This window comes from Stenella coeruleoalba, assembly GCF_951394435.1.
Source record: "Stenella coeruleoalba genome assembly, chromosome: 17".
Lineage (NCBI taxonomy): Eukaryota > Metazoa > Chordata > Mammalia > Artiodactyla > Delphinidae > Stenella > Stenella coeruleoalba.
The window spans coordinates 29,970,889-29,989,580 of NC_137163.1; the positions used below are offsets into that span (position 1 = coordinate 29,970,889).

At 33.2% G+C, this 18,692-nt stretch overlaps 1 protein-coding gene across 11 annotated transcripts in view; it reads right to left on the bottom strand.

Moving 5' to 3' along the window:
- OXR1 (oxidation resistance 1) overlaps positions 1-18,692 on the bottom strand; it is a 380,712-nt gene that overhangs the window by 80,434 nt on the left and 281,586 nt on the right. For all 11 annotated transcript variants that reach the window (XR_013824711.1, XR_013824712.1, XR_013824713.1 and 8 more), the window contains 4 exons: positions 15,554-15,636; positions 10,555-10,662; positions 8,803-8,916; positions 741-893 (listed from right to left, as the gene is read on the bottom strand). Coding sequence is in view for 7 of the 11 variants with exons in the window: in XM_079902318.1 (XP_079758444.1) it covers positions 741-893; positions 8,803-8,916; positions 10,555-10,662; positions 15,554-15,636 (458 nt within the window). In the remaining 4 variants the exon portion in view is untranslated. The remainder of the gene's footprint in view (positions 1-740; positions 894-8,802; positions 8,917-10,554; positions 10,663-15,553; positions 15,637-18,692) is intronic.

An 18,692-nucleotide genomic window follows, 5' to 3' on the forward strand; every position in this document is an offset into this window, starting at 1 on the left:
TTCTTTCCAAGTGCACATGTAACACGTATCAAGATATAATACATTCTGCACCATTAAACGTTAAGCCTACAAATAGTAGTATGTTCTCTAACCACATGGAAAAACATTAGAAATCAGTAACAGAAAGATATCTTGAAAAATACCAAATATTTGGAAACTAAGAAACTTCTAAATATTCCATGGGCCAAAAAAGAAATGAAGAAAAAGTATTATGAACTGAAAGAAAATGAAAATACAACATATCAAGACTGTGGATTCAGTTAAAACAGTACATAGAGGGAAATTTATAGCACTAAACACCTATTTCAAATACCCATAATTTATGAATTACGACTATAAAGAAATGGTTCCCACGTGTGACTTCTCAAGTGGGTATCATACTATAATTACTTTCTTAGCAACACCGGGAGTTTATTTTGACTACTGTACTTTACTATAATTCCCTCTGCAGACTAGAAGTTCTCTGTTTTAGAAAAGCAGCAACCTGTGGTAGATAAAACACAGATTCAAACTGGGTTTGAATTCTAGCCAGGACAGAGAAACCCTGGACTCATTAACCTTTTCTGAAAGTTTTTTTTTTTTTTTTTCCTGTGAAGAAGGAATAGGACTGCCTATTTCACAAGATTATTTTAAATTGATCATCATGTGCTGATGCTGATGACTAAAAATGTAAATGCAAAACTGTCATATTTTAGTAATAAAAAATGATTAAAAGTTTTTTCTAAAGTTTTATCCATTACCTTGCCACTGGTAATATATCTGCAATTAATTTTAAGAAATTTCTCAGTAAATGCTTCTTCCTCCTCAGAAGTTGAAGATACAACTCGTGCAGGTCGAATACCAGTAAAAGCAGATGAGAGAGTTTCTTCTTTCGGGTGGACTACATCAGGATTCTTTAAAAAAAAAAAAAAGATAAAGACACTTCAGAGAACTAAATAAAACTAAGCACATGGTTAAATGCAAATGCATAGCTCTCCCCAGTAATTGTTCTTCCTTCTCATCACATTCTGTAGAACAGCTCAAAACGTTTTTATGTAAAAAAAATATGGGAAAGATGGCTTCCCTGGTGGCGCAGTGGTTGAGAGTCCGCCTGCCGATGCAGGGGACACGGGTTCGTGCCCCGGTCCGGGAGGATCCCACATGCCGCGGAGTGGCTGGGCCCGTGAGCCATGGCCGCTGAGCCTGCGCGTCCGGAGCCTGTGCTCCGCAACGGGAGAGGCCACAACAGCGAGAGGCCCGCGTACCGCAAAAAAAAAAAAAAAAAATATGGGAAAGAATGTCACTTCTTTTACATTTGGTAAAGATCCTAATACAGCTTAAACTTACATTTTTCAATTATTTTTTTAATGGGAATATATATATACTGGTTATAATACATATGTGTTTGTGTGTGTGTGTGTGTGTATACACACACATACACATTCAGTTGCTCCTGAATCAAATCACTGGTCCTGATCATTTAATATATCCCTCAGGTGCTGGGAGCAGAGAAAAGGTGAGTGCTTGTCTGTGAAACCTAGGAATTCAGCAGAATCCATTCATTGAAGAGCCTGTTAAAATCTCAAGCTATAAAGAATTTATCAGTACCATTTTACAAAGTATTAATTAGTTAGATCATAGGTTTTTAACTTTTTTGATGCCATGGACCATTCCCACAGTGAAGCCTATAGACCTCCTTTTCAGAATGTTTTTTTTTAATACTCAAAATATAGAATTACAAAGAAAAACAATTATATCAAAACAATTATCAAAACACTTTTTAATCAGATATTTTTATTTATAGATATATACGCTTCTTTATTAATACATTAAATAACAAGATCTAGTGATGACTCATAACGATAATTTTGAAGTACATGGCCATAAACAACATTCTGTGATATCTACAACAACTCTAAATGGATTTGAAAATATGTGAGTTCTAGGGCTTCCCTGGTGGCGCAGTGGTTGAGAGTCCGCCTGCCGATGCAGGGGACACAGGTTCGTGCCCCGGTCTGGGAAGATCCCACATGCCGCAGAGCGGCTGGGCCCGTGAGCCATGGATGCTGAGCCTGCGCGTCTGGAGCCTGTGCTCCACAGCGGAAGGGGCCACAACAGTGAGAGGCCCGCGTACCATTAAAAAAAAAAAAAAAAAAGAACTGAAAATATGTGAGTTCTATTGGAGACAAAGTCACAGGTATCCCTGGTGCTTTTCTATAGTTTGCTGCTTATATTCTTAATCTTTAAAAATGCTAGATTTCACTTAAAATTTTTTCTATCCAAGTTCACAGAACTCATAGTTTTCCCAAAGTTCACTATTCTGTACAAATGTAGGAAGGTTAGACAGATGCCTTTTAATCTTTGTTTTAAATACCTCCACAGAGGCATTTCATACCTTATAAGTAAATGCACAATGCCTTATATAATAGTTTTCATAGTAGCAAGGTTCTTCAGAGCTTTGAACTAAAATCTGCCACTCTGTAATTAATACCTAATAGTTATTATTTGCCCTTTTGAAATAATAAACAAGACTGCTTCCTCTTCAGTCTCACAGACTTTGAGATACTTGAAAAGAACTATCAAATTTTAACATGACTTTTTCTACTCTAATAAATGCATCTAATTCCTTAAATTCTGTCCTATATAGGACAGAATTTGTAGACTTCCTTTCTAAATTTCATATACCCTTCCTAAAATATAGGGCTGAATCCCAAGCACTTGGGCAGATACTCAACAGACATTTTTTGAAGGTAGATCAGTTCAGAACACTGCAAAACAGCTACATCTGATATAATTATATTTTTCAAAAACCTAAAATGGAATTATATTTTAACAGCTGCATGATACTGTTATAGCATTATTATCAATCTTTTCATTTTGTGATACAAACTAATAACTTTACATTCATCCTGTTGTCTCTGGTAGTTACTGTATCTAAGAGTTTTATATCATATATAAATTCATTTAGCACAGATAATTAAATAAGGGACATTAATAATATTAATTGATATTTATGAATACCTTTATATTTAAGTATATTATAAAGACCATTTCACTTTCAAATCACTCATAAGGTATATACTATTACCTTAATTTTTAAGGAAACGTATGGTTGTCCAAATTCAGTAACTTGCCCAATGAGTAAGATGAAGCTGAGATGAAAACCCATGTTGCCAACACATGAACTAGTGAGCTTAACTGCACTACTATATGCTTTCCATTTCAAACATTCTTCTAAAAGATTGTGTGCAGAGGGGAAAAATAAAGCCAATACAGAGCTATCACAGGGCCCCCTGCAAACTGGCACAAAGCAATACACAAATTTTGTCTATGACTGTTCAGTTACTCCCAAATCAGGTGACAACAGTATCTACTAAATAACCATATTATTCACAGAAACTGTATCAGGGTACATTGTCAAATATTTTCCTTAAACATATACCTCATAGAACAAGATCTCTGAGGTTCCTTCAAAGCCTCAAATTCTACAACTCAGTATCAATAGCAATCCCAACTTGTCAAAGTAATCCTATTAAAAAGAATACATGAGATTAGCTTAACGAATGCTCAAAGTATAGCATAAAAGAGTATTTCTTTAAAAGAGATCAAAGTTGTTTAGAGAAATCATAATCAGACCTCATTTTAACTTACATACATGTACATGATCCAAAGTATCAGTATCTCCGTATCTCTGTGAATTTACAGATTCTGTTTCTTAATAAGGTGATTTGAATAAGCTTATTTGAGTGCTTTCTGAAGCTTCTTTGTGCAATTTTGTTTTAGCCACTAGGGATGGAAAGGTCCTTAAAAATACAGGATTATAAACATTTATTTATCAAGCCTCAATTGTCACCTCAATTGTTCAAATGTGCAAAAGGAAAGCAATACTATGGCAAGTGACCCAAAAAAGTTGACTTATGGTCATCTTTTTTGTACAGTATGATTAAATATTATATAATTTGTAGAGTATTATTATAAATCATTACCATAAGCTAATTAGCAACTCCAAACTCTCCTTTTCCCATGTTGCCTTGGCTTTATGGAGTTTTTGTTCTTTAGTGATTGAAAATATGTAGAAATGTTCTCTGGTAACATGTAGGTAAGGCATACAAAATTTGAGAAGGAAAAACCATACAGGCACAGAAATACCAACATTTATATTTATTTCATACAAACATATATAATATATAATCTAAAATAAATGTTTATTTTTAAAGTAGTGAATATTATGTTTCTTCACTCAATCCAATAAATATGATGGGTACCATTTACTTCCTATAAATTGTTATGTTTAACTATCACTCTCAGAATTTATTTAAACTCCACTTAAGAATTTGAGGCTCTTAAAACAAACATACAGAATAAAATACAATACAAATAAAAATATCAGAGTGAAGAAAAAATAAAATGCAATTTTAAGTGTTGTACTTGGAGTTTTGGACCTGGCACTGAGCTTTTTAGCAACCAGGTTAAAAAGCAAAGAAGGATCAATTTTTAAATTCTAATTATGAGAACAATGCTTGCTTTCAGAATCTAGAAGAAAACTCTCACCCAGTAATTTAACTATTTATTTGTGATATTACAAATACAGAGATTTCTTCTATATAAAGAAATGCTTTCCTAAAAATCTATATAAATACAAAGTCGTACTATGACGTTTTATGTTTTCACATATTTCAAATATAAAATTTTGTTCTAAGAATGTAAGACTAAGGTATAATTATAGCACCACCATTTAAAAAGTACATATTAAAAAATTATAATTCCCTAATAAACTGTTGGTATTTAAGTTTAAAAGCACCAAAGCTAAATTATATTATACAATATATAGGTAACATATAATTCATGTGTTATTTATACATACGGCATTTATAGTTGTTTAACTTTATTTTAATATAATATGTAATATATAAACTTATGTTTATTATATAATAAAGTATATATACTTACATATGAAAATTTAGGTTTAAAAGCATGAAATTTAAAATCATAATTTATATATTATATATCAGATAAAATATATTTTATATATTATATATTTTAGTGATTTTAAATTTATTTTAAGTTTAAATATATAATATTATACACAGAGAGAGAGAGGAAGGAGGTGGAAGTAAGGAAGAAGGGAAAGAGGGGAGAGGAATGCTTGTGACTAGTTTAAGGATGGCATATGTGAGAACAATTTTTGAAGCCTATGCTATATTTAATCTCTTCAAACTATATTGATATTTCTAACTAAAATTTTTTTAACTTCTTGCATGTGTGCTATTACTTTAATGTCTGTTTTCAGGTATATAAGTTCAGGATGTCAATGAATTATGTGATTAGTATAATTAAAATAGAGGGAGGTTTATTTTATTAGATTTCACAAATATTCTCAAGATCCCCAAAACCCTGTAAGAAATTAACATCACTCTTTTATACATTTTCTCATCTATATGTAAAGAGAATAGTCACTGAATGTCTTTTTTAAAAAAATCTTATTTGACTAGAGTTAGAAAACCTTCTAAAGTTCCCTGACTAAACAATGTGGTTCTCTTGAAATTTTATAAAAGGCAACATTATGACACTTCACTGTGTCACCCAAGAAGATATGCTGAAGTCCTAACCCCCTACCTCAGAATGCAACCTTATTTGGAAATCAGCTTTTCACAGATGAAGTGAGTTAAGCTGAAGTCACACAGGAGGAGTAGAGTGGACCCTTAATCCAATTTAATTGGTTTCCTTATCTGAAGAGGAGACCACTATGTGAAGACACAAACACACAAGGAGAAGACAGCCATGTGACTACAAAGGCAGAAACTGGAGTAATCTGTCCAACAAGACAAGGAATGACAAGGATTGTGGGCCAACACCCGATGCTAGAAGAGGCAAGGAAGGATCCTCCCCCACAAGGTGCTTGCCAACATCTTGATTCCAGACATCTAGCCTCCAGAACTGTGAGGTAAGTTTCTGATTTAGACCACCCATTCTGTAATCCTTTGTTACAGCAATCCCAGGAAATTAATACAGGCAAATAATAATTTTTTAAGTTACATAAACAGAAGAACAACATATTTAAAAGTCCAGATAATCTTAAATATTGAGGGAAAAAAAGCAATGCTTTTGTTCACCTTTTAATCATTTTAAGCAATACTTCCGATTATCTGCTTTACTTTTATTTTTGCTTTGGTAAGCAAAAATTTGCTACATTACTTCCACATAGCTCTTTACTACAAACTTTCTAGTTTCTACAATTTAGGACACATATATTTTAGTTTTAGATTGTATGTCTCAGTCACAGAGAATCTGTACTGCTAATCCTTACCCTTTCATCAATTAGTTCAAAAAGTGGTTAAGAATATAACACAAAACCTGGATGTAGACTGTCAGGGTTTAAATCTCAGCTCTACCACTCATCAAGTATGTGACCTTGTGTACATTACTCATTCTCTCTATGCCTTAGTTTCCTCATTAATAAATGCATAGTAAGTACTTTTTAAATGTTAATAGTAACTGTAGCAGAATAATTGCCTATGCTTAAAAAGAAGCTTTTAATGTGCCTAAACTCTATTAATGCTTTATATATTTTCTCCTGTAAGACCTTCTAGGCCTTCCATAGAATCTCTTAGTAGTATTTTTTTCAAAATTATATTTTCTTACTACCATGAAATATAATTTCAAAATTACATTTTCTTACCACATTGTAAGTACTCTACTTTTCTTATTATCTTTTAGATTTATTAGAGTATACTAAAGAGTGTTTTATATTAAAGAGAATACAACTATCTGCTAGCCCATCTTTCAGTGGAGTATAGTAACATAAGCTGAAATTAAAAACTATTTAAAACCATTTCACTTTTCCATATTATTTATTTAAAATTCTTTTTCCTCTGAATTCCATCCTAAATATATCACACTAGTAGTTCTAGCCGAAAATGGCATTAGCATAATAAATAAATTTAAGATGCAGAGAGGAGAAATCAAAGGAGATAAACAAAAGAGGTTTTTATATTTACAAAAGAATGTTAGATTAAAAAAATTTTACAAAATGATAGTGCAAAAGTGACAGGTTTTACTACACTCACAATGATTGAATATTACTTATCTTTTTGGGTTGGGTCCAATTATTTACTGATCGATAGTAGTTTCTGAGCTATCAATTTCCAGCTATAAAGTGCTAGTAAAAAACCATGGGCTCTGGACTCAGACTATCCGCGCTGGAATCCTAATTCAGGTAAGTAGTCTAGCTTTTCACAATTTTGCTTTAGGGTATGGAACACAAGCTAAATTAACTGAAGGCTACACTGCTCTCCTTTGTCACTGCCCCTTATGAATATATCTGTTAAGTCCCATGGGACAATGGCATGGCCATGTTCAAAAAGGTCCAGTAACTGTTTGGTCCAGTATCATTAGAAACTGACTTCCATTTTCGTCAATGATGAGAATAAATGTAATACATTCCTTTCATGTAGCTGTATTCTAAAGTAGTTGTCATTTTTACAAGATAGCCAGCAAATAAAACATTTGAAAAAGACCCCCTTTCTCCCTCCCTCCCTCTCTCTCTCTCTCACCACAAACACACAGAAAAAAGTCCCTAGGCAAGGAGACAAATACTTATTAATAATATCATGTCCTTTACTCCATGAGAGAAGTGGAACTAGTCTAATACTACAGCTTAGAAACTAATAATTCCTAATAATTTATAGGCAAATTAACATTAATAATTTGTGTTTTGTTACCAGTGTGCCATTTGGTATCCTAAACTTTGAGTGCAAATTGGGGCAGAGAAAAGGATGTCTCCTAAAATCAGCATAGCAACACAGAAGAATCTCTCACAGGAGTCTAGCCAGTTAATGGAGAAATAACCTTTTACATGTAAACATAATCATTGGGTCATTATGAAAATGGGAAATTATGATTAGTATTCATTTACACAGGAAAGGCACAAAAAACATAATTCCTGTTGGAGGAATTTTAATCAAAATTATTAAAGTTTTTTCCTTGGAATTCATTTGTAAAATGTAACATATAGAACATCTATTCCTTTAAAATGCTAGATAAATTAATATACTATTAGTTACTCCAAATTAATATTCTGAAGAACAACTAAGATAATAATTTTTTTTTTCTTTGGCAGTGCTGTGCAGCATGTAGGATCTTAGTTCCCCAACCAGGGATCGAACCCACGCCCCCTGCAGTGGAAGTGCGCAGTCTTAACCACTGGATTGCCAGGGAAGTCCCCATAAATTATTTTTTTAAAGTGTGCCAATAATGAACTCAAGAGTTTTAAGTATTATATAAACATTCACAGAAACTCAAATAAAAATCAAATTGGGGGCTTCCCTCGTGGCACAGTGGTTGAGAGTCTGCCTGCCGATGCAGGGGACACGGGTTCGTGCCCCGGTCCGGGAAGATCCCACATGCCGTGGAGCGGCTGGGCCCGTGAACCATGGCCGCTGAGCCTGCGCGTCCAGAGTCCCACAACAGTGAGAGGCCCACGTACCGCAAAAAAAAAAAAAAAAATCAAATTGGACATGGACTTCCTATCATGATATACTCATGTTTGTTAAGTAAAATTCCTTTCTTAGTTAAATTATTACATGATATTCATAAAACGGCTGATGAATATCTTTGGATTACTACTACCACCAACAATAATCAATTTAAACTGTCTGATTTAATAAGAATGTTTCACTTTAAAAACCGGGATTCACAAATTTAATTAACAACCTAAAAAGGTAAAATTTCGTTCAAGCCATAGGCAAAGTAGGATTAAAAAAATGGTGATATATACAAATACAGTGACATTTCTTGATAGCTTTGAAAAGAAGGGAAACTTACAGTGGTCTTATCAAGTTCAGCCTCGGATGATGTTGGTGACAAAGGACTTATGGGGCTTAGAGACGGGGAGCTCTCAACACTGGAGACATATTCAGGATCAGGAACATATAAAACCTGGAAGAAAATATTCACATAAAGATTTAGTCAAACTAAAATATTAATAATCAGATGGTATTCTCTAAGCGAGCACCATTAGCAATGACCTTCAGAAATAAATTTTAAAAATTAAAACCTTCAGATTAAAAGAATGTTTATTACCGAAATAACTGTAACAAAATTTTAAAAAAGATATTTAATTTAGATAAGTTTGATAACACAAACTGTGGGCAACAGTGAGGGGAAACAGTAATTCTTAAAAATTATGGGTGTTCCCCTTAAAGGACAATTTGTCAACAGCCAGCAAAGCTTAAAATGCACATATCCTTTAACTGAGCCATTTTACTTCTAGGACTTGACTTTATAGATATACATGCATATAAAGAAAAAGAGAAACAAACAAGAATGTTTCCTAGAGCAACGTTTACATACCAAAAATTAGAAAGTCTAAAGCCTACTGTGCTTGGTTAAACCATAATACAGGCACACCTCGTTCTACTGTGTCACCTTATTGGACTTCGCAGATATTGCGTATTTTACAAACTGAAAGATTGTGGCAACCCTGTGTCAAGCAAGTCTATCAGTGCCATTTTTCAACTGCATTTGCTCACTTCCTGTCTCTGGGTTACATTTTGGTGATTCTTCCAATATTTCAAACTTTTCATTATTATTATATTTGTTATGGTGATCTGTGATCAGTGACTGCTGCAAAAAGATTATGACTCTCTGAAAGCTCAGATGATGGTTACCATTTTTTAGCAATAAAGTACTTTTAAATTAAGGTATATACTTTTTTTTTTTTTTTTTTTTGCGGTACGTGGGCCTCTCACTGTTGTGGCCTCTTCCATTGCGGACCACAGGCTCCGGACGCGCAGGCTCAGGGGCCATGGCTCACGGGCCCAGCCGCTCCGTGGCATGTGGGATCCTCCTGGACCGGGGCACGAACCCGTGTCCCCTGCATCAGCAGGCGGACTCTCAACCGCTGCGCCACCAGGGAAACCCAAGGTATGTACTTTTTTTAGACATAATGCTATTGCACACTTAGCAGACTACAGTGTAGTGTAAATATAACTTTTATACACACTAGGAAACCAAATAATTCTATGACTCGCTTTATTGTGATATCTGCTTTACTGCAGTGGTCTGGAACCAAATCCACAATATTTCCAAGGCATGCCTATATATTAATAGAGTGCAATACTTTACATACATGAAAAAGTCTGAGATTGAGTTATGCTTCAACAGAACATTTTTCCAGAATCAAAGTTATTTATTTTTTTTAAAGAAGAAAGAAAGGCTAGAATATTTTTGGAAGGGGATACATATTGGTAACTGTGGTTGCTTCTGGAAAAGGAAACTGTAAGTCTGAGATAAACTACCTTTAAAAAAGTTTGAATTTTTTATCAGGTACATGTACTGCTTTGAATATTTTTTAAAGCTCTTTAAAACTATATTTGAAAAGACAACAGTTATTTTCAATATGTATTAAGAAAAATTCACATGGATATAAGTGACATTTAATTTTCTCTTCTAGAACCAATGTGATTTGTTCAAAGTGTGCATAAAATTACTCTTCTTAAATTAACTGTATTGCAATGGATACTTTCTGTCTTAAAACTGATGCTTCTAACCATCAATGCATTAAAAAAAAGATACCTGTCCAGTAACAACTGCTCGGGAGAATAACTTATTTAGCTGAACAAGTTCGTTGGGCGTTGTATCAAATTTCAGGGCTATACTATTCAAAGAATCCCTTGATTCAACCTGTTTAAGAGAAAAAAAAAATAATTTGTTAAAACAGAAAAACTAAACGATGAGGTTTAATGATCATTAATATGTCTATGGACCAATTTTACATTTGACTAATAACTGGTATTTCCATCTTTAGAGACAGGATAACTTGACAAATTTTGTGTTTGTTAGCAACTGATCTCAACCTATTATGATACAGAGTATATGCTTTATCATAATACATCACAATTACATGTAGGCCTCTACTTCAAGCAATTTCAAAATACAAAATATAATTTTCAAAATACAAACAAGTGATTTTTATTTTACAAAGATTTTAAAACAATATAAATAGTTTGTAAAACATATGTAACTTCTAGAAGCTAATTTTACTTTAGCAAAGTATGCCTGTATTAAACTTAAAGTGCTGTTTCTAATGATCTTTACATAATCTTCCATTTAAATAGATAAATTAGAAAATATATTTGAACCAAAGCTGAGGAATATGTTTTTGAATTAGTATATTTTAATGATCATATTTATAGAGATCTTAAATCATGGGAATTAATTGTCAATTATCCTGAAAGAAAGTCATTTGATCAATGTATTCCTTTAGAGTTCTCTATACATAAAGCATCTCTGTAGAGAATGATGAAGTCCAATGAAGTGGTTTTAGTGCATATGGGATTTACAATCTAGTTAGAAAATAAGAAAGACAAAAAAGGTTATATAAAAGATAAAGAGCAATTTAAGTGAAACAACAAATGCAAAAGAAGCTCTGAGCAGACAGAGCCAACATATTTGCTCCAAATTGTCCAAGAAAGACTTTATGGAAAAGATTTAAAGCTATCTTGAAGAACGGGTAGGAATTTGAGAAGTAGAGAGTAGGGAAGAACATTCAAAATGAAGAGAATAGAACTGACATATTAGGAGACAGAAAAGAACAAAACACATTTGTGGGATACTATCTCTTCCTCCTAAACCATCCAGGGTACACTCATGAATTTAGGATTTTAGGAAGGTAAGTAGAGCCAAATCTCAAAAAAAGGATGAGACTGAATTAGGCATTTTGAATTAGACTGTAAAAGACTTCGAAAATCAGGAAAAGTAGATATGTATGTGGGGGTAAAAAAAAAAAAAAAAACAACAATAAATATATATTTTTTCTTTAATGGTTTTGTAAAACCAAATTGATGCCAAAGACACAGACTAATAATCTAGCCCTGCTCTCTTCTTCCACGCAAACTTTCTCATCTATGAAATGAGATGGTGCGTCACCTACCTTATTGAGATAATGTATGTAAAAGCTCTCTATAAACCAATTTTACTTTGCAGAAACATCTGGAAGTTTACAAAGTTCTTATTAATTAACACACATTTCATCTTCACAATGATCCTATCAGTTGTGGTAATGAAAGTAATAAAAACACCAATATGAAGCAAGGAAGTTACATGGCCGAGTGGCATCTTAGATTAATGGCTACAGGTCTATGATTAATGACACAAGAGAATGGATGCAGAAAAACCAATGTAATACTACAGCAGGAGATCATCCTTAAGGTCATACAAATATAAAGAAAGAGATAAAGGTATAAGATTTTCAGATAAGACTCAAGAGAAAACAGGAATGGATTGAATGAAGTTGTAATAGAGCAGTAGTTGTATTACGTCAGAGGTGCAAACATTAATGATCAACTGATGCTAAATCCAAAAATTCCAACCTGGATGAACAACAGATTGAAGGAAAATGGAAACAAGAAAATAAAGTATTAGGCAAGAATGAAGAAAAAAATTGGTGAAAGGTTTGCTATAATTTGTTAAATATGAAGTGGTGACAGGAAATGTAAGCATCTAGAAAGGCAGAAATAGAAAAAAGTTTGGGTCTTACTTCATATAGTAAAGTTCTTAAGTTCTCCAAGTTGCAGAATGTAAATGGGAAAGTGAAAAGATACAAGGAACCACTCACATTTGGAATCAACAAGAGCAGAACAACCAGTGAAAGAGGTGTAAGATACAGTCAAAATGTTAGCAAGAACAGGGCAATGAAGCATAATGATAGCAAAATGTAGTACAATTAGTTTCAAGAATAAATTGAGAAAGGAGAGTATATAATCAAAGAAATAATGGCTGATAATTTTCCAGAATTTATGAATGGCATGATTCCTTAGAGTGAAGAAACACAATAAGATAAAAATTTGTCTGAATCTAGACTTATCACAGTGGCACTATAGAACTGTAAGGACAAGAAGTAAACTTCAAAAAACAATCTAAAAAAAGAAGACTGCCTAGAAATGAACAAAAATAAAAAGGCAACAGAAGGGCATAAGATAATAGATAACTACATTCAAAGTGCTGACAGAGGGCTTCCCTGGTGGCTCAGTGGTTGAGAGTCCGCCTGCCGATGCATGGGACACGGGTTCGTGCCCCGGTCCGGGAAGATCCCACATGCCGCCGAGCGGCTGGGCCTGTGAGCCATGGCCGCTGAGCCTGCGCATCCGGGGGAAAAAAAAAAAAAAAGTGCTGACAGAAAATAACTGTTAACCTAATAATCTATAGGCAGCTCAACTACCAGGAATGAGGGTGCAATGAAGACTTTTCAGACACTGCCTGATTATCCATTCACAGATCCTCACTGAAAGATACATTAAAGAACATTGAGAAGGAAAGTAAAACAAGAAAGAAGGAACAGTGAGTGGTATGCAACAACAAAGAAAAAGCCACCAGGTTTGATAATTAGAAAATCATTAGTGACCTTAGACAAGGCTTTCGATAGAATGGTACAGGGATATTAAATTAACTAGGAAGAAAATGGTTATGTATGGCATTTTCAAGGTCTACTTGTTGATCCTACTGAAAGTAATTTTATAGTTAAAAACTGTGCATGTATGTGCATATATAAACACATACGTAATACATATGTATGATTTTTTTTTATGTATGATTCTAACTATAAAGCTTCCTAAGGTACAATGACTAATTTATACTATATTTAGGTGGTCCGAAAATACATTTAAGCTAAACCATAAATATATTAGAATAAGTAAATGTTGAGAGTACACTGTAATATTGAAAGATTTCAAAAGAAATATAGAAAAATATATTTTTCCCAAATACAAAAATCATGTTATGTACCTTATATAAAGATATTATATGAAGATTTTACAAATTATAGTAAGAATAGAAGACAGTAATATCTTAGTTTTAGAAACACATGTGTTTCTATCTTTAGGATATGGCATCGGGAATAAACAAAGGGATAAAAAATGAAAACAAAGATCTCCTAGAGGATGTTTTATAACTTTTCTTATCAGTAACTGATTATTTCCCAAAGGTCATTTATAACATAAGAAAAAATATACAGTAATTCCTCAGTATCCCAGGGGATTTGTTCCAGGATCCCCGCAGATATCAAAATCCATGGGTGCTTAAGTCCCTTATATAAAATGGCATAGTTATTTGCATATAACCTACACACATCCTCCGTATACATTAAATCATCTCTAGATTACTTATAATACCTAATACAATGTATGTAAATAGTGGCCAGTAAGGAAAATTCAAGTTTTGCTTTTTGGAACTTTCTGGAATTTTTTTTCCCCAAATATTTCTATCCATGGTTGGTTGAATCCATTGATGCAGAACCCAAGGATACAAATGGCCAAGTTTCAATTAACCTTTGCCCAAAATAATGGTTCTTAATTTAAATTTGCTACCGATAACACAAGTTTTATTGAATTACAAGAAAAAAATTGGTAAACTCCTGAATTCAAAACCAACTAAACTTTTGTAGTTCTTCAAAACCACAGGATTACATATGTAGATAACATCTTATGCCTTACGCCTACAGTCTTAAGTCTTAATAAACACTAATGAATACATCAAACTACATTGCTCAATATTTTACTGTCTGAATTTATATTCTCAATTTCTCAATCATGCAGAGAAGGTACAAGCACACTCGAGTTTATAATATGCTTAAGAGGAGATTCTTTTGATAGTAGTAAATATAATTCTACCTTAAATTATCTGGTTTCAAACCTTTTTAAAATACTTAAAATCTCAAATTGTCAATTATACAGTATATGAAAATAAAGTATAACTCAAGGTTTTGATAATTGGTTCAATTTTTAGAATTTATGAAAAATAATCAAGACTCAAACCAAGATTGGAAGACTTCATGATGACACAAATGTATAAATTGTTTCAACTTGCTATTTTCTTCTTAATACAGTTACAATAACATATTAGAAAAACACAAAATAACACAAAATTAAGCTCAGTTAAAATAACAGATTTTTAACATGTTAAAATTATCTAACAACATTTACATTCAATCAAAGAAGCAGCATATCACAGACTAAAGTACATTTCTCACTTCAGTTTTCCATAGTAACCAGAAATATGAAAAGCTGACTGCAAGGAAATTTGAGGGTCATTTCAAGAACATAGAAACTTAGCCATAAATCAGTGTAAATAATCTAATGTGAGAGGTTATTCTGGAAAATTAATAGCAACTTGTTTTTTCCGTATTCTATCTGCCATTTTCATTACCGTTAGCACTGCTGGGAATATAATGAAGATCACATTTCTAAAAACGTAAATATTTCCTTAAAAGTCTAACCTAATAAAAAATTATTGTACCACAGGAACTTTAACTCCAAGTAAATTATCATTTTGTTAAATTTGCTAGAATAATTATCGTTATATCACACTTAATAAAATTTTCCTTTAAGGAAAAAAAATCCTAAAATACAGTTAAGAACTGAAGTATCATTATTATTAGTAAAGCAGTTATCGAAAGTGGTGTACAGATTTTTAAAATAAGGCAATTAGGAACCTCTGTCTTATTTACAGCGTAAACAAAGAATGTCTCAAATAAGACTATCACAAAGAGATATCAGCTTTTTCAAAACAAATAACTTACAGTATATTCAGTAGTCCCTTTGGGTTTCTGAAAAGACATTCTCCTCCCATCTTTCTTGTCTAGGGTCTTCTTTTGGCCAGTGTCTGAAAAAAAAAAATGATGCAAAACTCTATTAAATTCATTTTCCTTTCACAGTAATGTCAAGGACCGCTAAATAGAGCTCACTGGGCAGATATCTACTGGATTCACCAGTAATACAGCTTTCTACGTAGGATTCTCTACTCTAAAATACAACCGAGTATCAAAATAAGTAAATGTACTTCCTTCCTGCTTGCTTTACGAACTGACCAGTATGAAACACTATTAATAACTGGAAGTCAATTCAAAACCTAACTGGAAGTCAATTCAAAACCTAAGTAACTGTCAGCTGAAAGGAAGGTATTAAAAAGTAAGTTAAGGGCCATATCTTTCAACACATCTAACCTGATTATAATAAAACTATATTTGAAGATTATTATTATTAACCAAACCAAGTCTGAAATATGTAACATTAATCTTCACAGTGTCTCTACTTCTACAATCATAGTAAAAGACAGAGTCGTCTTTTGTATTAAATTACTGAATTCCTTACATATACCATGAAGTAGATTAAGATACTCTTTCATATACAAACTTACAGACTGAAAGTGAAGGGGATGGAAAAAGATATTCCATGCAAATGGAAATCAAAAGAAAGCTGGAGTAGCAATTCTCATATCAGACAAAATAGACTTTAAAACAAAGACTATGACATGAGACAAAGAAGGACATTACATAATGATCAAGGGATCAATCCAAGAAGAAGATATAACAATTGTAAATATTTATGCACCCAATATAGGAGCACCTCAATACATAAGGCAAATACTAACAGCCATTAAAGGGGAAATCGACAGTAACACAATCATAGTAAGGCACTTTTAACACCCCACTTTCACCAAAGGACACATCATCCAAAATGAAAATAAATAAGGAAGCACAAGCTTTAAATGATACATTAAATAAGATGGAACTTAACTGATAAAGGACATTCCACCCAAAATCAACAGAATACACTTTTGGCTCATGGAACATTCTCCAGGACAGACCACATCCCAGGTCAGAAATCAAGCCTTGGTAAATTTAAGAAAACAGAAATCGTATCAAGTATCTTTTCCGGCCACAACGCTATGAGACTAGATGCCAATTACAGGAAAAAAATCTGTGAAAAATACGAACACATGGAGGCTATACAATACATTACTTAATAACCAAGAGGTCACTGAAGAAATCAAAGAGGAAATCAAAAAATACCTAGGAACAAATGACAATGAAAACACGATGACCCAAAATCTATGTGATGCAGCAAAAGCAGTTCTAAGAGGGAAGTCTATAGCAATACAATCCTATGTCAAGAAACAAGAAAAATCTCACATAAACAACCTAACCTTACACCTAAAGCAATTAGAGAAAGAAGAACAAAAACCTTCCAAAGTTAGCAGAAGGAAAGAAATTATAAAGATCAGATCAGAAATAAATGAAAAAGAAATGAAGGAAACAATAGCAAAAATCAATAAAACTAAAAGCTGGTTCTTTGACAAGATAAACAAAATTGATAAACCTTTAGCCAGACTCATCAAGAAAAAAAGGTAGAAGACTCGAATCAATAGAATTAGAAATGAAAAAGGAGAAGTAACAACTGACACTGCAGAAACACAAAGGATTATGAGAGATTACTACAAGCAACTCTATGCCAATAAAATGGACAACCTGGAAGAAATGGACAAATTCTTAGAAAGGTATAACCTTCCAAGACTGAACCAGGAAGGAATAGAAAACATAAACAGACCAATCACGAGCACTGAAGTTGAGAATGAGATTAAAAATCTTCCAACAAACAAAAGCCCAGAACCAGACGGCTTCACAGGTGAGTTCTATCAAACATTTAGAGAAGAGCTAACACCTATCCTTCTCAAACTCTTCCAGAATATAGCAGAGGGAGGAACACTCCCAAACTCATTCTACGAGGCCACCATCACCCTGATACCAAAAACCAGACAAAGATGTCACAAAAAAAGAAAACTACAGGCCAATTATCACTGATGAACATCGATGCAAAAATCCTCAACAAAATACTAGGAAACAGAATCCAACAGCACATTTAAAGGATCATACACCATGATCAAGTGGGGTTTATCACAGGAATGCAAGGATTCCTCAGTATACGCAATTCAATCAATGTAATACACCATATTAACAAATTGAAGGATAAAAACCATATGACCATCTCAACAGATGCAGAAAAAACTTCTGACAAAATTCAACACCCATTTATAATAAAAACCCTCCAGAAAGTAGGCATAGAGGGAGCTTACCTCAACATAATAAAGGCCATATATGATAAACCCACAGCCAACATCATTCTCAATGCTGAAAAACTGAAATCATTTTCACTAAGATCAGGAACAAGACAAGGTTGCCCACTCTCACCACTCTTATTCAATACAGTTTTGGAGGTTTTAGCCACAGCAATCAGAGAAGAAAAAGAAATAAAAGGAATCCAACTTGGAAAAGAAGATGTAAAGCTGTCACTGTTTGCAGATGACATGACACTATACATAAAGAATCCTAAAGACTCTACCGGAAAACTCTAGAGCTAATCAATGAATTTGCTAAAGGAGCAGGATTCAAAATGAATGCACAGAAATCTCTTGCATTCCTATACACTAATGATGAAAAATCTGAAACAGAAATTAAGGAAACACTCCCACTTACCACTGCAACAAAAAGAATAAAATACCTAGGAATAAACCTACCTAAAGAGATAAAAGACCTGTATGCAGAAAACTTTAAGACACTGATGAAAGATTAAAGATGATACAAACAGATGGAGAGATATACCATGTTCTTGGATTGGAAGAATCCACATTGTAAAAATGACTATAGTACCCAAAGCAATATACAGATTCAATTCAATTCCTATCAAACTACCAATGGCATTTTTCACAGAACTAGAACAAAGTATTTCACAGTTTGTATGGAAACACAAAAGACCCCGAATAGCCAAAGCAATCTTGAGAAAGAAAAACAGAGCTGGAGGAATCAGGCTCCCAGACTTCAGAGTATACTACAAAGCTACAGTAATCAAGACAGTATGTTACTGGCACAAAAACAGAAATAT